Below are 16,716 nucleotides of genomic sequence, written 5' to 3'. Positions count from 1 at the left end.
GAGGCACTACTCCAAAACCCTGGGACCCATTAGTCCTCCAGGCTTCCTGGGACAGGCCCACCATGGCCTGTTCGGCCCCAGAACAGTTCCTGGCACACAATGGAGATGTGGTGAATAATTGGTGATTGAAAGCCCCAGAGTTGAGCCACTGTGTATTAGAATGTTTTGAGGGCCTGACTGGCTTCAGGCTAACCTCAGAACTGATTCCTGGAGGAGCCACCACATTCATGTATTGAACACCTGCTATGTAACATGTATGTAACATGTCCTGTGTGAGCTAGACATTCGTTGGATGAATGAAAGCTGCACGACCTTAAACATGACCTTTCTGTCCCTCAGTTTTCCTCTCTAAAACATGGAAGTGATAATACTTCATCATAAAGCCACTGTGAGAATTACAGTACTTAGAACAAGACATAAAATTAGTCACAGTAGGTGTTTAATAAGTGGTGGGTGGTATTACGAGGGCTGTAAATGTTGGGGTGCGGTGCACAGCTAACAGGCTCAGGGTAGCAGAGCTGTAGGGCATCGGGCACGGCAGCCGGGGGCTGCTCCGGACTTCTGGGAAAAGCCACTCAAATTCCCAGCAATGGTGTCCAACTTTGCCAGAGCTGCGGGGGGTGGGGTTGGGGGCCAGGAGGAGAGTTTGCTGACTTTTCTAGTGAACTGGGCGCTTCCAGCAAACCATCCCTGCTGCTCACCGGCTCCCAGCTTTGCTCACGCCTCCTGCTCACACCTAATTTCTCGGTGAGCAAGACCCAGTAGCACAGCCGTCCCTCCCCCGCTCCCAGGGCCTCTGCTGCCCCCTAGGCTCGGGCGCGGCTGCCAGCCCTTGCACCTTCCCCCACCTCCAAGCCCTGTGAATTCTGACATCCCCGAATTTTATCGTCTCGTGAAATATCCCTGCTTTTCCTTGGGGAGCCACCTCTGCGCCCTCGCGTGGCCCGGCAAGAGGGCAGGCTAAGGCGGAGAGGGGACTTGAGGCTCCACGGTCTCCCCTCGTGTTGCCCCCGCCCCCCAACCTCGCACCAGATCGCCACGGTCTCCAGCCTCTGCTTCCGCGGCGCCAGGCAGACACCCTCCCGCGCTCTCCGACCGCGACACTGCTGGCCCCCGGCCCGGGCCCTCTGCGCCCGGCGGCCCAGCCTCACCGCCGGGAACCCTGGGAGCTGTAGTTTTCGGCCGCCCTCGGCAGGGGCGGGGCCCACAGAGCCTGATGCGTGTGCGCGTCCGCCAAGTGAGGGACCCTGACCCTCGCCATGGCCGGGCCCAAGAGCGCCAGAGAGGCAGGGCAGTGGACCAGCTGAGGAGGCGTAATTTCCAGCGAGGTCTCGTTCTCCGTAGGGCCCTGGACAAGTCCCGTAACATCAGCAACAGTCTGTCTTGTAGGATTTCCAGCGAGAGCCCAGGCTCAGCACCTGGTACCCAGCATGTCCTCAATGAACCGGCGCCTCTGAGACTATCGTTACTGGCCCGGCACAGTTGCCAAAGGCAATTCAGCCCCTAAAAGTGTGTGGGGGGCTGCCCGCCACCCCCACCCCCGTTACTCCCACACATATTTGGGCCAGCGCCTCAGGTGCCCCTCCCTATCCCACCCAAGTTCCCCTCAGTGCCTCGGGCCATCCACAAACACACTCTACCTCTACTCAGAAATTTCCGATATTTATTTCCCAACATTTTGATAATTTTTTACAAATTGAATAAAAGGAATGAAGGAGAGTACGTGGGACCCCAGGCCAAGCCTTGGGGTCCCGATGAGAGGTGACGGTTTGAAAACTTCTCCTCACCCACAACTCCTGGCCTGCTGCCCTAACCTCTCCTATCAACCTTACCTAAGAGTGAGGTGGGGGCTTTCTGAGGATGTGGGGTTCCCCCCTAGAGGGGACTCTGGGAATCCTGTCTCAAGCCCTGAACTGGGTCAGGTTGGGGACAGATGTGGGCCCGGATGTGGCGCCGTCGCCGCCTCTCCTGCCTGCGGGCCAGCTGCTGCAGTTGTTTCCGAATGGCCCACAGCACCAGGTACACTTCCTGCAGCATCTCAGTCCCTCTCGACTCCAAAGGGGACCCGGTCTTCATTTGGGAGGTGACTGAGGTAGAACTCACAGATGACTGTGAAAGAGAGAAGATGAGCACAGATGAACAGCTTGGTCTGGGGGAAACCACTGGTGGAACCACCTGCAGATAAACGGCAAAGGCTTGTCTAATTCCACCTGCCCTGTCAAGCCTCAGCTTGGGCAACGCCTCCTCCAGGAAGCCTTCTCGGCCTGTCTCTACTCTGGTGTTCACCCTGTCATAACACATTTTATGCACTATTTGTTCTGCGGACTCATCTGTTTTCAATACCACCATGCAAGCTCCTGGAAGACAGGGACCATGTCCGACCCACCTTTGAGTCCCCACTAGGGTTCCATGGAGAGTGCATTAAAATGAAGGCCAGAATGACACCCCCAACTCTGTCTCCAACCCAAAGCTCTCGCCTGACCTCCAGGCCTGTATATCCCACTGCCTCCTAGACGTCTCCCTGCAGATGTCCCTCTGACACTTCAACTCATCCTGTCCCAACGCCCTAAAGTCCTTACTTTCTCCCCTAAGTCGGCTCTCCTTCCAGTGAATGGCTCCAGCCTGTTTTCATGTCTGTCTCTCCCTCGCTCCTCACCGTCATGCAATCAACCACGTGGGACAACAATTCTACCTCTTAAATATCACTCCAATCCATTAACTTGTTCTACCTGATGCCTCTCTCCCGGCCCAGAATATTTTATTTTATTTTATTTTTGACCACACCGCGCGGCTTGTGGGATCTCAGTTCCCCGACCAGGGAGTGAACCTGGGCCTCGGCAGTGAGAGCGCCAAGTCCTAACCACTGAACCGCCAAGGAATTCCCCAGGTGAACTTTCAAAAATTATTATTAATGCAGTAATACCTAATTCAAAACCAAAATAAATTGACTTGGTAGTAACCTAGACACTTCCCTTTTTAAATTAAAATTTTGACTGAGATAATTGTAGGTTCACATGCACTTGTGAGAAATAATACTTTTACTCTTTACCTATTTTCCCCCTATAGTAAAATCTTTCAAAACTCTAGTAGTATCATAGAATACTGACATCAATACAATCCACTGGTCTGAATTTATTCATATTTCTCCAGTTTTACTTGTATTCGTGTGTGTGTGAGTGTGTGTGTTGAATTCTTCCCAATTTTACATGATACGTGCAGGTTCATGAATTCAACTACCATAGTCAAGATACAGGAGATTTCCATCGTCGCAAGGATTCCTCATGTTGCTCTTTTATAACCAACCCATCTCCCCCGTCTCTCCCTCCATGCGCAGCCCCTGGCAACCACTAAACCACTAATTGGATCCCCACTTCTCTAATTTGGTTATTTCTGGAATGGTATATAGTATAAATGGAATCATACGATATATAATCTTTTGGGATTGGTTGTTTTCACGCAGCATAATTCCCTTGAGATCCATCCAAGTTGTTGCGTATATCAATAGTTTGTTCCTTTTTATGGCTGAGCAGTATCATTCCATGATATATCACAGTTTAACCACTCACCCACTGAAGGACATTTGGGTTGGTTTGGGCTCTTATGAATAAAGCTGCTATGAATGTTCACGTACAGATTTTTGTGTGAACATAAAATTTCATTTATCTGGGATAAATGTACAGGAGTACAATCACTAGGCCATATGATAACCGCATGTTTAGTTTTAGAAGAACTGACCACACTGTTTTTCCAGAGTGGCCACACCATTTTACATTCCCACCAGCATGAATGAGTCATGGGGGATAGGAAGGGGGTGCTGCTGGGGACAAGGGGGACAACGTGCTGACCTTCCAGCTGCACATCTGCCAGCCAGACCGCAGGGCGGAGACCATGAGCGTGGAGACAGATTTGACGGCAGTCCGGGGCAGCTGCAACAGCGATCTCTGCCCATGGCCCGCCTCCACCGCAGCCCCGTCCGTGGTGGTCTTGGCCAACACGCAGGGGTCAGCCACCTTGGAGGACACATCCATCTTGGAGACCTTAGCCTCCTTGGGGGACTCAACCAACTTGAAAGTCTCAGACACCTTGGAAGTCTTCTCCACCTTCAACTCATTTTTCTTGGAGTCAGTGCGTTCTACGATGGTTGACTTAGCTTTCTGTTTCCAGGAGACCTAAGAACCGAGACGGGGAGAGGACAGACAGAAGTGAGGGGCAGAGCAAGAGACAACAGTCAGAAGGGAAGGCCCAGAGGAGAAGGGGCCTCCTCCCCAGCTGTCCTGTCCCTCACCACCTCCCTCTCCATCTTGTTTGGCCACAGGTGGCCGGGAGAGGAGGGAGGCCAGGTGAGGAAGTGCGTGTTTCTGTGACCTAGAGGTCATTGACCAGCACTTCCCACCCCAGCAGGGCAAGAGGAAGGGGCAATCTCTGAAACTCACCGAGTGACTAATCTTGCACCAAATCCATCGGAAGAACCTCAGGACCACAGCCATTTCTTCCGATACACAAGCCCCAAGTAGGGGGCAGAACCGGCATTTAGTTCAGTGGGGAGGAGGACAGGCTGCAGGCCAGTGGCCGCCACCTAAGGGGTCTCTGGGGAGCCTCTAGCACAGCAGTGAAGAAAGAAATAGAGAATCCAGGAGGAAAAATCCCCCCAGTGACTCATCTTAGGCCCTTCCTCCCCTCCCTGGGACAGGGAGAGGGGTCAAAGTTGATGAGAACCCAGAGGGAGGGAGAGTTCTAGCCCATTGTGAGAGCCTGCCTGGCCCTGACCCCAACCCCCGAGACCCTTCCAGGATCCCCGGAGCCAATCCCTGCGCCCTTGGCCCTCCTTCCCCTGAATCCAAGGAAGGAAAACTAACATTTACTGAGCACCTGGTACTCCTTGGGCATTTCCCATGTCTGATGTCATGTAACCCTCCCAGTTGCCCTTCAGGTAGGTATTATTGTCAGTACCATTTTACCCAGGAGGAAGCTGCGATTCAGAAAAACCAAAGAAGCTGCCCAAGTCATAAACCTAGGGAGCCACAGGGCGGGGAGTACAAACCAGGTCTGCCTCCAGGATCCCACTCTCAGCAGGTCCCCCCTAGTGGGGCCGGGGTTCTCCTGAAGTGGAGGCTGCTGCTTTCCCCGCTTCCCCACTAGATGGGGTCCGTCTCCCTACCTGCCTCTTCCGCCTGGGCCGGAGCCGAGGCTGTCAGGGAGGGGCCTGCTCACCCACAGGGCCCCATCCTCAGCCAGCTGGGGGTGGAGGCCACGGAGGCCAGCCAGGCCTGGCGAGGGCACCGTGTGCCCGGGGAGCCTGGCCCACACCCAGAGTTGAGACAAGGGGCCCATTCAGGGCCCCCCGCCCCACCCCCAAGCAGCCACCCAGATCCAGCCCGCAGAGGGGACACGCTGGGAAGCCGGGGGTGGATCCTGCACAATCACCAAAGGCTCCATTGTTCTCCTGTCCCCCACCAGCACGTGGGCCGACGCCCCCCACCCGCCCCCCGCCTCCCACCTTGCCTCGCCTGCCCCTTCCCAGGACCCAGGCCGCTGGCTCCCTTCTCCTTCCGCATCTCCACTCTGAGCCACATTAAACCTCCGCAGTCTGGACAAGATCTCCAGGGGAGCCCACAGCCCCAAGTTGCTCTCCCACAGGTGGAAACTGTTGGTGCAGGTCCCGCATCTGAACACAAGCAACGAGATGCCAACCTCCAGATTCAAGTTTCTTCGGATTTTTTAATTATAATTATTATTTTAATAACAACCTGAATCCCAGAACTTCCAGATACTTTCCGTACTCCCTCCCCTGGGCAGAGGAGAGGGGGGCACTCCAGGGAACAAGGTGGGGATGTCTGCCAGGCAGCCTCCAACACCCCCAAGCCATCTATTGCCGGGGCGGTCCCAGAACACTGACCCCTAGGGAGGGAGGAGGGGGGCTCCATCTAACACCCTGTCCTGATGCCCTCCCTCCTCCATCAAGGTCTAGGGATGCCCCAGCCCAGTCCCTGGGCACTATGGGGAGATCAAGGAAGGGCGGGGGACAGGCCACTTCTGAGCCTTCAACTCCCATCCCCGGGGATCAGGGGGCATTAAAGCTGCATAGGAAGAGGGGGCAGGCAGCTGGCTCAAGGCCTAGCAGCTGTGGCGGCCCCCAAAGGCACATTGTGAAGGAAGGGAGGCTCAGACTGAGGGCCCATTGGGCGCTGGGGGCCCCAGCCGCGGGACCCCCGAGGAAGGCAGCTGGGCCAGCTGCTCGGGGCTGGCCAAGGCACGCAGCAGTCCATTCTCCTGCTCCAGCGCGGCATTCCGCTCAGCCAGGTCCCGAATCTGCTCCTTCAGCACCTCCACCTCCTCCCGGACCGCAAACATGAGGTGGGACTTCACCAAGTCCTGGGGGTCCAGGGACAGGCAAAGCGTCAGGGGTCCCAGGCCACCCCAACCTCATCCCCTGCCCAGTGCCTTGAGGAGCCAGGTGTGGGAGAGCGCCCTGCTCCCAGATGATGGGGGACCACTGGGGAAGAAGTCAAACAGGGAAGGCGCAGGGGGTGGGGTATCGGGATGGGCACGGATGCCGGACAGAGGCAAGGTCAGGGCTCAAAGACGGAGACGGGGGCCAGGAGCAGGCTAGGAAGCAAGGTATGTCAAGGGTTCAGGAGGGGGCGAAGGACCCCAGGGAACCCAGCTGGGAGCAGGCCGAGGAGCGGAAGCCAGTATTCCCTAATAATGAGGACAGCAGGGATGGAGTACTGGGCCGGCCAACACAGGCAGGGGCCTGGGCATCAGCACATGAGCCGGGACCTGCTGGGACCAAGATGGCTTCTCTTACCATGGCTTGTTCGATCTTGTTGTCAATGCCAACCAGGCTTCCGGAGCCACTGGAGAGACACAGGGAGACGAGAGGTAAGGAGGAGGAACAGGTGCCAAGCCAGGTGTCTGGACACCCCAGCCTGCTGCCTTCCAGGTGCTTCTCAGAGCAGCCTCTGGCCTCCTCCACAAGCCCCATTTGCTGCAGCCTCCCAACCACACCCCTGCCTGTACCTGTGACAGTAGAGAATCAGGGAGAGGAGAGTTTTGTCCATCCCCCGACGGGGTGAGGGCCGCTGCCCGGGCCCCCCCAGGCCCCGGTGTGGTGGGGGTCCAGATGCCCCTCGGATGGGGGATGCTCCCCGAGGGGAACAAGGAGAGGAGACACAGCCCCCCTTCCGGGGAGGCCCCGGAGCCATCCCCACCATTCGGGTCTCATACGAGGACACCAGGGACTTGACTGAGACCCCTGGCTGGGCCATCCCCAAGGGGAAAGGATCCTTGGGCCTCCCCAGAGGGAGAGAGCTGTATCATAAGGACTGCCTGGGGGGCTCAAAGCCCCCCCGGGCAGAGCAGAGTCTGGCTGGTGCCAGGCAGGCAGAAAGGAGACAGCGCCTAGGGGGTGCTGGCCTGAAAGCTATATACCACTCCCCAGGGCAAAGCCTGGCTGCTATTGGCTCCTCAGGGACACGGGGACCCCCTCCCGCCGGCTCCATGGTGGGCGGGAATTCCCAGACACGGTCAGTGCCAGTGTCCCCTTCTCACTCTGGCACAAATCCCAGAGCAGAGGAGAGGGGGGCCGGCTGAGGACAGTCAGCTGGGGGGCCGAGTCGGGGGAGGGGCTGCGGGGCCAGAGGCCTGGGGCAGGGAAGGGTGTGAAGGGTGAGGGACAGCCTGGCCCCGGTAGGCCTCTTCCCACCTCTGACCCCATCCTGCCCCCTCTGGGCAAACACTGGCCTCCCTCAAGGCCTCAGCTGCTCTCAGCCGGGAGGTGAGAAAGGGAGTGAAGGCGATACGGTGGGGGGTGTTTCTGATATGCTTGTGGTCTTCCTTGGATTATGAACACCTCCCTGAAACAAAGCCCACAGCAGGGATGACCCCTGGGGCCTAGCCAGAGAGTTCCCCTCCTCCCACAGTGAGGGTGAGGAGGAATGGGAAAGATACCATGGCAACAGAAACAGAGCCTGAAACACGAGTACAGACTATGGACCTGGGACCCGAGTCTGGTGTTTGGGATCCTGGAGGGAGTGAGGGCATAAGGAGAGGTGAGAAGGTGAGGCTGGAGGTGGGATACTGGGAATAGGTGCAGGCGCTCTGAAGAGTCCTGGGAACCGAAGACAGGGAGGGGAGAGCAGGTCTGGCTGCAGTTTATTAAGTGGCCACCAGAGGTCGACTCAGGCCTGGCTCAAGATTCCCCAAGCCCAGGCTTTGGGTCCCAGAACCTGCACCATCCTTTGCACCCTGTCCTTTCCTCCGAAGCTCCCTCTCCCCACCACTCAGGCCCCAGGTTCCTGCCTCACCCTGCGGCTCACCACCCACACCTGTCCAGCTTCTGCCTCAGCTGCCTTGGCCCCGGGGCCAGCCCTCCACCTATGCCTCCCAGTACCGCAGGATCACCAGCCCTGACCTCCAACCCCCAGTTTTGCCCCTCTCAGGGAAGGTGGCCCCAACAAGCTGCCTCCCTCACCCTTGTGCTCCCTTGTCCAGCCCTCTCTCCTGGTTGTCAGTTCCAACTTGCTTTCCTGTGGGGGGAATTAGCGCTCAATCCAAGGTGACCCTTGGATGAGGCCCTGCAGCCAGGAAGGGAGCACGAGGGCACTGGGAATTTTCCATTTCCCATCCAAGCTCTGGGTGCAGAAGGCGCTGACGGGTGGAGTAACGAAGAGGGTGACCAGGCCTGAGAGAGCAGGACAGGATGGGGTGGGGGACGGAGACCTGGGACTCCTGGGGTTGGGGGGAGGAAACAAGTTTGAGAGCAGAGGGAGGCCAGCCAGCTGCAGCGTCAAAGCAGTTTTCAAGCTATTTCAAACCGAGACACCTGGGTGGAGACTGGGCCACCACAGAACTCTCCCCCCAGCCACCGGTACACAGACACACAGAGACCAAAGAGGGGCAGATTCACAGGAATAGGAACACTGGCCTTGCTTGGCGAACACTCAGTAAAGATGCCAAGTAAGTTGTTCCTTCTTGCCAGAAATAAAGGAATAATACAACAGTAAACATTTGTCGGCTGATAGATGATTATCTCCTGTTTGACTAGCACTGCAGAGTTTTTGATGGCACTTTCCACTGGCACATTCTAACATTAACACTTCAAGGGACCAGGACTCTGGCAACCCAAGCCCTCCCTTTGAGAACCCCTGAGAGAAGGTCTGCCTGGCGCTGTGCTGGGATCTCTGAGCAGGGTCAGGAGTGGGAAGTTTGGGGTTGACTGGATGGATCAGCCTTCACCACAAGCCCCCAAAGCAACTTTGTATGAGTCAGAATAAAATTTTCAAGACTTATTGCCATCTTCTCGAAAACTGTCATGACTTTAAGTGTCAACAGTGACTTCAAATGTGAGTGGCGCCCCCTGGAGTTGTGCAGAGCACGACATGCACACCTGGGGACTCTGGCCCTGCAGGACTCTTAGGTCCTGGGGCAAGGACAGCTGTAGAGGCTGGTCTTCCTTTTTGAAGGTCAAATGAAACAGCCTCAAAATGAGGATCAGATGAAGAAACAGGACATCTGGGAGAGGTGGGGAGGTTCTGATGCCAGGGACAAGGGCCAGCCCTGCTCCCTCACCGTGTTTTGATGAGCCCCCAGGAGCCTGGCTGCCCCGTCTACACTCCCTCCTGGATTGGGGGGGGGCGGGGGATGGCTCTTTGCCCAGATTGGGAGAGCTGTCCCTGCCTCTGTCCTGGAGAGAAAGGGCATCGCAGAGATGTTTGCTTCCTCCTCTTCTCTTGGGACACAGGCATTCCAGTAGGAGAGGGGAGAGAAAGTGGCTTTGGGGTCCGACCCAGGCTCCAACAGCAGTCCTGCCACTTACTAGCTGGTGACAGTGGGCAAGTTTCTAAAAACCTTCCTCCTCTCTGTTTCTTCATCTGGATAGTGGGGATCCTGGGGTTGCTCTTAAGAATTATGTGAGATAAGAGGTAGCATCTGACCCCAAGGAAGCACTGGATAAACATACCTTTTCTTTCCTGAGTTCCTGGAATTCATTCCCTGTAATGCCTGGATCCCCCATGCTGGCCATCTACCCACCTATGCAACCATCCCCTCATGCATCCATCCATCCACTTATTCAAGTACCTCCCAACTGCCAGGCCCTGTTGGGGGCATGAATTCACCATGTACCCTCTGTTCTCCCATCCCCAGATTTAGGATTGATCAGGCATCCCCAACTCCCCATCTGGGATCCAGGCACTTAATACCTCAGCCCACTTTCCCTCTCAAAAGGGAGGTCCCATGCCACTCAGACCCTGTTCTGCCAGCTCCCGGCACAACAGAGAGGTGAGGTGGGGGCTACACGCCCCATTCCAGGGGGCCAAGGAGGTGGCCCAGCCCAAACACGCTGGCCCAGCAGGGTGGAGCACGAGGGGTTGGGCCTGAGCCCCAGAGGCTTGGAGCTCAGCAGAGTAAAGTGGAGGCTGGGAGGCAGACCGGTCAGACTGGGGTGTTTGAGGGGGTGGGACAGAGGGAGGAGGGGAGGGAGGGGACAAACCAAAAGAATAGAGTTCAGGAGGCTTCTAGAGGCAGAACTCTCTAAGAGAAAGCTGGAACCTGGCCTCTCAAATCAACAGGGGTGGGGGAGGGACAGGGAGCCCTCCGTGCCAGGGAACCTCCCAAGTGGGAGGGGAGCGGGTGGGAAGCGCTGAGAATAGCAGCGATGGGGGCAGGTGACTCTCCCGGGCCTGGCCGACCTCACACCTCACACCTCACACATTCCTTAGAGCAGGGAGCTCAGATGCGGCCCTGCCCAGCCCTGCTGTCCCTCATTCTCCAAGTACCTCCACCAGGCCCCTCGCCCTCCATCCCACCGGGCCCTATCCCCCCTTCTCTTTTCTCTCTGGCCCCCCCACCCCAAGGCCTCAGTCCCTGACTGGAGAAGGGGGGGGGTGGGGGGCGGGGTCGCCACGTGACTGGAAGGCAGGAAGGAGAAACTCCGCTGAAATAAGTCCCCCACTTCCCACTAAGCCCCGCCCCCTAGTGCCTTCCAAACAGGAAGTCCCTCCCCCAGGCTTCGAACCGGAAGTCCCACTCCTCCCTCCAAAATAAAAGTGGCAACTCCCTGGCCCCTCTCCTGGGTTCGTATCAGTCCACAGCCAGAAGGGAGCAGCTAGGCCATCTGACTCGCGATTTTGTTCCTCCCCTTTCAGCTTGCTGACTTTGCTACGTTGAAACCTGGCCCTCAAAACAGGAAGTTCTGCCCACCGTGTCATGAACAGGACGTTCTCCCCTGAAGGGCGAACCCCAGGAGATCCTGCTCTCCTGTGCCTTCCCTGTGACCGACAGCCAGCCTCTCCACGGCTATGGCTTGGCCTTGGCCTCCGGGGAGTGCTTAGCCCCCATGGTGATCCTAGCACAGAGAACCGAACCTTAGGGACATGCTTTCTTGGTACCAGAGGTCCCAGGATCCTAAAGTAGTCTGCGTGGACTCTGCAGGAGTCCCATTCCCCTCGGTAGGGAGAGGGAGAACTGGGAGGAGACCGACTCCCTATTCTGGTCTCCTGAACATTTGCCAGTAAATTCTTCGGGTTGGCCAGATGATCGCTAAATCTGCAAGAGCTCTGGAATTTGACAACAATGACTCCCTTCAAACTCTAAAAAAGTCTACCATTTGACAGTCCTAAGCCAGGGAGTCCCACCCAGCTCTCTCCACAGGGAGCGAGCTGGGTCTCAAATCAGCTTTGCCCAGTGTGTTATGCCCAGGCCAGGCTTCTCAGTTTAAGGGGTCCTCCCCAAGTTCAAGTAGAGGGAAGGACACCTACCAGGCAGTTTCACTCAGCTTTCCCAGGTGCTGGGTGGGGAACCGGAGCCCACCTACCTATCGTCATCACTGTCCAGGTGGCCACTGATGGCCAGCATGGAGCGGGCGAAGCTGAGGCTCTGGGCAGCCGCTGTTCCAAAGGGGTCTGGAGACTTGTGAACCAGACTGGCATCGGGGAAGAAGTAGAGGGCTGGGGAGCTGGGGCGAGAGTCGAGTGGGGGCACCTGGAGACAGACAGGTGGGAACTGTCACATTGAGTGAGAGAAAGGATCCAGCTACGTTACAACTTGCCTAGTAGTGTTCCTCCCTCCCCAGCTCTCCCCACACACCCCCGTCTTCTGAAGACAAGGGACCCAGGCATCCTGCCCCCGCAGCCCCTCTTACCCCCGGCTCTGGGGAAGGAGGTACTAGAGACAAGGGAAACAGCACCCATCCTGAGGACTGGGTGAGTGGCTTCTTAAAAGTGGCTCATGGGGTATCGCAGAGGGGCGCTGGTCTGCACTCCAGTACCCTTCCACCACCTGAACTAGGACCCCTAATCAGAGGCCAGTCAGAGACTGTGCCTTCTGTTACCTGACTTCTTAAGGCGACTCAAATGTCACTTCCTCAGAGAGGCATTTCTCCATCCTGTGACTCGTGAATTCCACTGAACTGTTCTATTTTTTTTACAGCCCCTAATATTATCTGAAATTAAAAGTACTTTTGCCTCCCTGCTGCTGGAAGGTAAGCTCCAGAGGGCAGAGCTTGTAGTTTGTTCAACAGCCATTTGTAGAATGAATCCTCAGAAACTGGTCCTCCCCCTCCTCCCCCCTCCCCACTCCTCTACCCATTCTAGCCTCTCCTCTCAAACTTCTAGGGACTCAGGTGAAGTTCTGCTCCTGAGCTTGGCTCTTGGGGGTTGGGGACCGGAGCGGTTACAGAGATGGAGAGAGGCGGAGCCTGGGTGTGGACCCACACAGCCCAACAGGCGCTGGGGGTGGCTGCAAAAGGGCGGGGGCCACAGGAACAAGACGCCTCTGTGAGGCCCCAGGAGGCCCCAGCTTCTCGGAAAAAGCCAAGAACAGAGAGTCCAGGGTGGTTGGCGGGACAGAACAGAGGAAGGGGGCCCAGGTGGTGCCCCCCGCCCTCCTCCAGGCCCCTGTTAGAGGCAACCCGGGGAGAAGAGGCATGGGGGAGTGTAGGAGGAAGACAAACTTTGGGGCAGGGAAACAGCAGCACAGAGGCAGGGGCATAAGAAGGAATCAGGACGTGTGGGAAGGAAAGGGAACTGGGGGCACAGAGGGGAGAGGGGCAGGGTCTGTGGGCCCAAGGGAAACTCAGACAGGGCTTAAGGACAGAGAGAGCTGAGGCTGGGGGCAAAGGGAGCTTGCTTTGCAAGAGTGTGTGGACAGGGACCAGTAAAGGAAACGCATCTTCTCCCCTGGGGTAGGAACTGAATGAAAGAACTCAAGAAAAGTGGGGGGTGGCATGAGAGACGTGAGTTTGAGGCCAGGAGCGGGTGGGGGGAGCCGGTCCTGACAAGGCCCAGACACACAGTCTCAGGTTATTTTTATACTGTGGTTTGTGCCCAAGGCCAGGAAGGGGAAAAGTTCTCATCCTCACACTACCTGCCTTTCCTCCTGCATCCAACGTGTTATTTTCTCCTTCAGGACAGACACATGCAACATCCCTTGCTGCCCACCCCCCACCCCAAGGACCCAGGCATCCTGCCCCCCAGCCCGGACTTGTTCATCTTTTGGAGGCAGGAAGCAGAATGAGCAAAGGATTTAACTCTTTCTCGGCTGCTCCCCATCTCTCTTCCACCACATGGTGGCCACCCCCAGTGATTGATCCTGGAGAGACCCAGACGCAGGGAACTGAGACCGACAACTGGGAGTAGAAAAGACGAACCAGCCAACGTCCCATCCTTGTAATGGGTTCCCTCACCCCCACCCAATTCTTCAATGTCTTGGAGAAGTTTGTCTTGGGACAAAGCTGGAGGTGGGGCTGGGTGGTGAGTGGAAAGAAGACCCCCCCACACACCCAACTGGAGATGGAACTGCAAAGGAGAAATTTACAGTGGAATGCCTACTTTTTGCCCTTCCCTCCCAACCCCAGCAGGCCCAACTACCCCAGCCCTGCCTGGGGCCTCCACCCTCAGTGCATGAAGAAGCGAGACCAAGACAGAAGGTGAAGGCCAAAGTGAGGAGGTCACATCTCCATGATGGAGAGACAGGACTGGGCTACCTGGAGCTGGAGACTCGGGCCAAAGGCAACAAATGAAAGACCAAAGAGAAAGAAAGTGCAGAACGTGGGGAAGACGGAGCCTAAGAGAGAAAACAAGGGCCATGTAAGGAGCAGGAATGGACTTCCAAGTGAGAGAGCAGGAAGAAAAAAGACGGGGCTGTCTGATGTGACGGACTGGTGACAATGGAGCGGGGAGAGGTCAGTATGGAAGTGGAGGCCAAGGTCAAAATCGACAAGCACCACCCCTCAGGTGTCTCCCCCAACCCTGAACCCAGCTCTTACCTGCCCCATCTCCTCTGGAGCAACCAACTCCATCCTCAGCCGCAGAGCTCCATCCTTCGCACGCGACAGTGGAGGGGTCCCTGCTGTTGAGCCCCCTGCCTCCACTTCTACCCTCAAAGAGGGCAGGGGCGTGGCAGCCCGGGAAGTGCCCACGCTATCCCCCGTCCCGGCCTCTGGGGGGCGCTGCTGGGGCGGGGAGGCTGACAGGGGGGTTGTCTCCAACTTGGCCTTGCCGGGCACTGCCAGCTGGCCCAGGCCCCCGGTGAAGGAGCGGGCCTGAGGTCCAGGGGAGGTGGGGGGTGGGCGGAGCCAGGAGGTGGGGCCCTGAGACAGGCCTGGCTGTGGGGTAGGGGTGGCCAGGCCTAAGCTGGCCAGCTCCAACCTGGAATCCAAAGACCTGCCCCCATTGCCCCCTGAGGCCCCTCGAATCCCTTCCAGGAGCCGGCCAAAGCTAGGGGGCTCCAGGTCTCTCTCGTAAACATCCACACATGTCCAACGGCCTCGGCGATAAGGCTCTCCCAGGCCTTGGGGCAGCTTCACCACCCGGAAACGGGAGGCGGGGGCCCCAGGCGGTGGGGAGCCATTCCGGGGGGTGCCCTTGCCCCCTGGCTCGGGGTTGGGCTCCTCGTTGAGCACGCGGGGCGGGGGCCCAGTGGGAGCCGGCAGGGCAGGGGGATCTGGACCCCCTGGGCTCCCCGGACCCTCGTAGTCCGTGGTGACGCTGGTGATTTGGAAACTACTCTTCTTCTTGCCCCCACTCATGGTCCCTGGGGCTCAGGACTGGGCCAAGGTAGGCAGGGGGGCGGTGGTGGCTCTTCGAGGGGCTCAGGCACCCCTGGAACAGGGGGGCCACATAGTGGGGACATCAGGGCCCCTGGGGATGTCTGGGTCCGACATGGCAGGAGGGCCTTACGGGAACTGGGGGTGCCTGGTTGGTGAAGGGAGAACAGGGTAGGGGAGGTGGCGGGAGCTGGGGGGGCAGGGGCAGGTTTTTCCTGCTGCTGTCGCTGCCACCGCCGAACTCCAGAGCTGAGTTTGCAAACTGGAGAGAGAGAGAGAGAGAGACAGAGAGAGAATGTGTGAGAAAGCAGTGGGCAGGCCACCTCCGGGGCTTCCTCTCTGGGGAGCGGAATGGGGGGAGGAAGGGGAAACCGCCAGAGACAAAGAGACAGAAATGACAGAGACCAGAGCAGAGGGGACAGATCCGGACGGGCGCAGAGAGCAGGAAGAGGCGGCCCAGACCCAAAGTTGGGCATTTCTCGCTGGGATTCAAACTCACGGGACCCAAGTCGTCCCAAGAGCAAGGGCTCCAAGGCCTGGGTGAACAGGAGTGAAGCCGCTCCTCAGCCCGGCCAGGCCGCCGGGAGGCCTGTGCTGGGCCACCGAGGCCCCCTGCACCCCAGCTCCCCCATCCCTGAGGCAGGCCCTGCCCCGCCGCCCCGGCGCCCCGCCCAACCCAGAGCCCTACCTCTCGGCCGCGGCCACCGAGCTGGGCCGGGGGTCCCGGCCGCCTAAGATGTTGGGTTGTCCCTTCCCCGGGGCCTCGTGGCCCCAGCAGCTCGGGGGCGCAGGCGGCAATTAGAGGCTGGCCGGTCCTCTTCAGGGACCGCACCTCGCCCCGAAAGGCATCTCCGCGGAAAGTTTGCTGTCCAGAAAAGAAGGAACCCCCGCCTCCTTGGCGGAGCCCAGGCGCGGCCTCCGAAGCCCCAAGGGTCTGCGGACCGATGCGGGAGGGGGCGGCTTAGCCCCCGACCCTGCAGGTGGAGCCGCCTCGGTGGTCGTCGCGGCGAGTGGCTCTCCCAAGTCTCCTTCCGCGTGGCACCGCTGGGTCTCCCTCCGCTCCTCTCGGTCTTTCTCTTTCGGGGCTGTTGACAACCCCCACGCCAGGAAGTCCTGCCTCCTCGGGCCTGCTGACTGCTCCTCTCCTCCTCCTCTTTCCCCTCTTCCTCCCCTTCCTCCGCCCTTTCTCGCTCCTGGGGCTCCCAGCCAGCTGGCCCGGGGCCAGGTCTGCCCCGGCCGCTGCTGGTGCAGTTGCCGCTGCTGTTCCAGGGGCCCGGAACAGGATGCCTTAACCCCACACCTGCTGGGCCCCAGCCCAGCTCTTCCTCGGAGGGAGGGGCCGCGGAGGGCGGAGAGAAAGGGGAGGAGTTTGCGGGGAGGCCCGGGATTCCCTTACTTGTAGGCGCTTGCTGCCATTGGCCTACGGACGCACGGAAGAGTGGGGAGGAACTTACCAGGATCCTGCTGGGTGCCTGCTACTCCGTAAGCGCCCAGTAAATTGTTCTGGTGCTGCTGCAGCTGTTATTGTCATATCGTCGCTGGTTTTCACAGCAACCGTACGAGGAAGATACTGTTTTTCTCCCCGGTCCTTATTTTTTCAAGTGGATCCTTATGACAATTTTCAAACATGCTCCAAACTAGAGAGAATGGTAAAATGAACCCCTAGGGAC

The 16,716-nt window shown here is 58.1% G+C and overlaps 2 protein-coding genes across 2 annotated transcripts; both read right to left on the bottom strand.

Moving 5' to 3' along the window:
* Nucleotides 1-1,643: 1,643 nt before the first annotated feature.
* CUNH7orf61 (chromosome unknown C7orf61 homolog) lies at nt 1,644-5,439 on the bottom strand. The gene is made up of 3 exons (XM_029220918.1): nt 4,434-5,439; nt 3,846-4,169; nt 1,644-2,109 (listed from the first exon to the last, which is right to left on the bottom strand). Exons 1-3 carry the CDS (start codon nt 4,485-4,487, stop codon nt 1,876-1,878), a joined length of 612 nt encoding a protein of 203 aa, XP_029076751.1. The 5' UTR covers nt 4,488-5,439; the 3' UTR covers nt 1,644-1,875.
* Nucleotides 5,440-5,698: 259 nt separating this feature from the next.
* TSC22D4 (TSC22 domain family member 4) lies at nt 5,699-16,386 on the bottom strand. Its single transcript, XM_029220916.1, has 5 exons — nt 15,735-16,386; nt 14,267-15,308; nt 11,816-11,982; nt 6,809-6,857; nt 5,699-6,372 (listed from the first exon to the last, which is right to left on the bottom strand). The coding sequence occupies exons 2-5, from the start codon at nt 15,026-15,028 to the stop codon at nt 6,163-6,165; spliced, it is 1,188 nt and encodes a 395-aa protein (XP_029076749.1). The 5' UTR covers nt 15,029-15,308; nt 15,735-16,386; the 3' UTR covers nt 5,699-6,162.
* Nucleotides 16,387-16,716: the final 330 nt, after the last annotated feature.

This window comes from Monodon monoceros, unplaced genomic scaffold (genome assembly GCF_005190385.1).
Source record: "Monodon monoceros isolate NGI ecotype Baffin Bay Population unplaced genomic scaffold, NGI_Narwhal_1 Super_Scaffold_13, whole genome shotgun sequence".
NCBI classification, from domain to species: Eukaryota; Metazoa; Chordata; class Mammalia; order Artiodactyla; family Monodontidae; genus Monodon; species Monodon monoceros.
The sequence above is the reverse complement of the archived record's forward strand: the minus strand, read 5'-3'. Positions and strand labels throughout refer to the sequence as shown.

What these genes read in the sequence shown, in the direction of transcription:
- CUNH7orf61 (XM_029220918.1), bottom strand. Translation starts at nt 4,487, where the DNA reads ATGGCTGTGGTCCTGAGGTTCTTCCGATGGATTTGGTGCAAGATTAGT. An exon ending in GGTGCAAGATTAGTCACTCG is followed by an intron (nt 4,170 to 4,433) that starts GTGAGTTTCAGA and finishes CTCGGTTCTTAG; the next exon opens with GTCTCCTGGAAACAGAAAGC. An exon ending in GGCAGATGTGCAGCTGGAAG is followed by an intron (nt 2,110 to 3,845) that starts GTCAGCACGTTG and finishes TCTCTTTCACAG; the next exon opens with TCATCTGTGAGTTCTACCTC.
- TSC22D4 (XM_029220916.1), bottom strand. Translation starts at nt 15,028, where the DNA reads ATGAGTGGGGGCAAGAAGAAGAGTAGTTTCCAAATCACCAGCGTCACC. An exon ending in CTCCAGAGGAGATGGGGCAG is followed by an intron (nt 11,983 to 14,266) that starts GTAAGAGCTGGG and finishes GTCTGTCTCCAG; the next exon opens with GTGCCCCCACTCGACTCTCG. An exon ending in CTGGACAGTGATGACGATAG is followed by an intron (nt 6,858 to 11,815) that starts GTAGGTGGGCTC and finishes GTGTCTCTCCAG; the next exon opens with TGGCTCCGGAAGCCTGGTTG.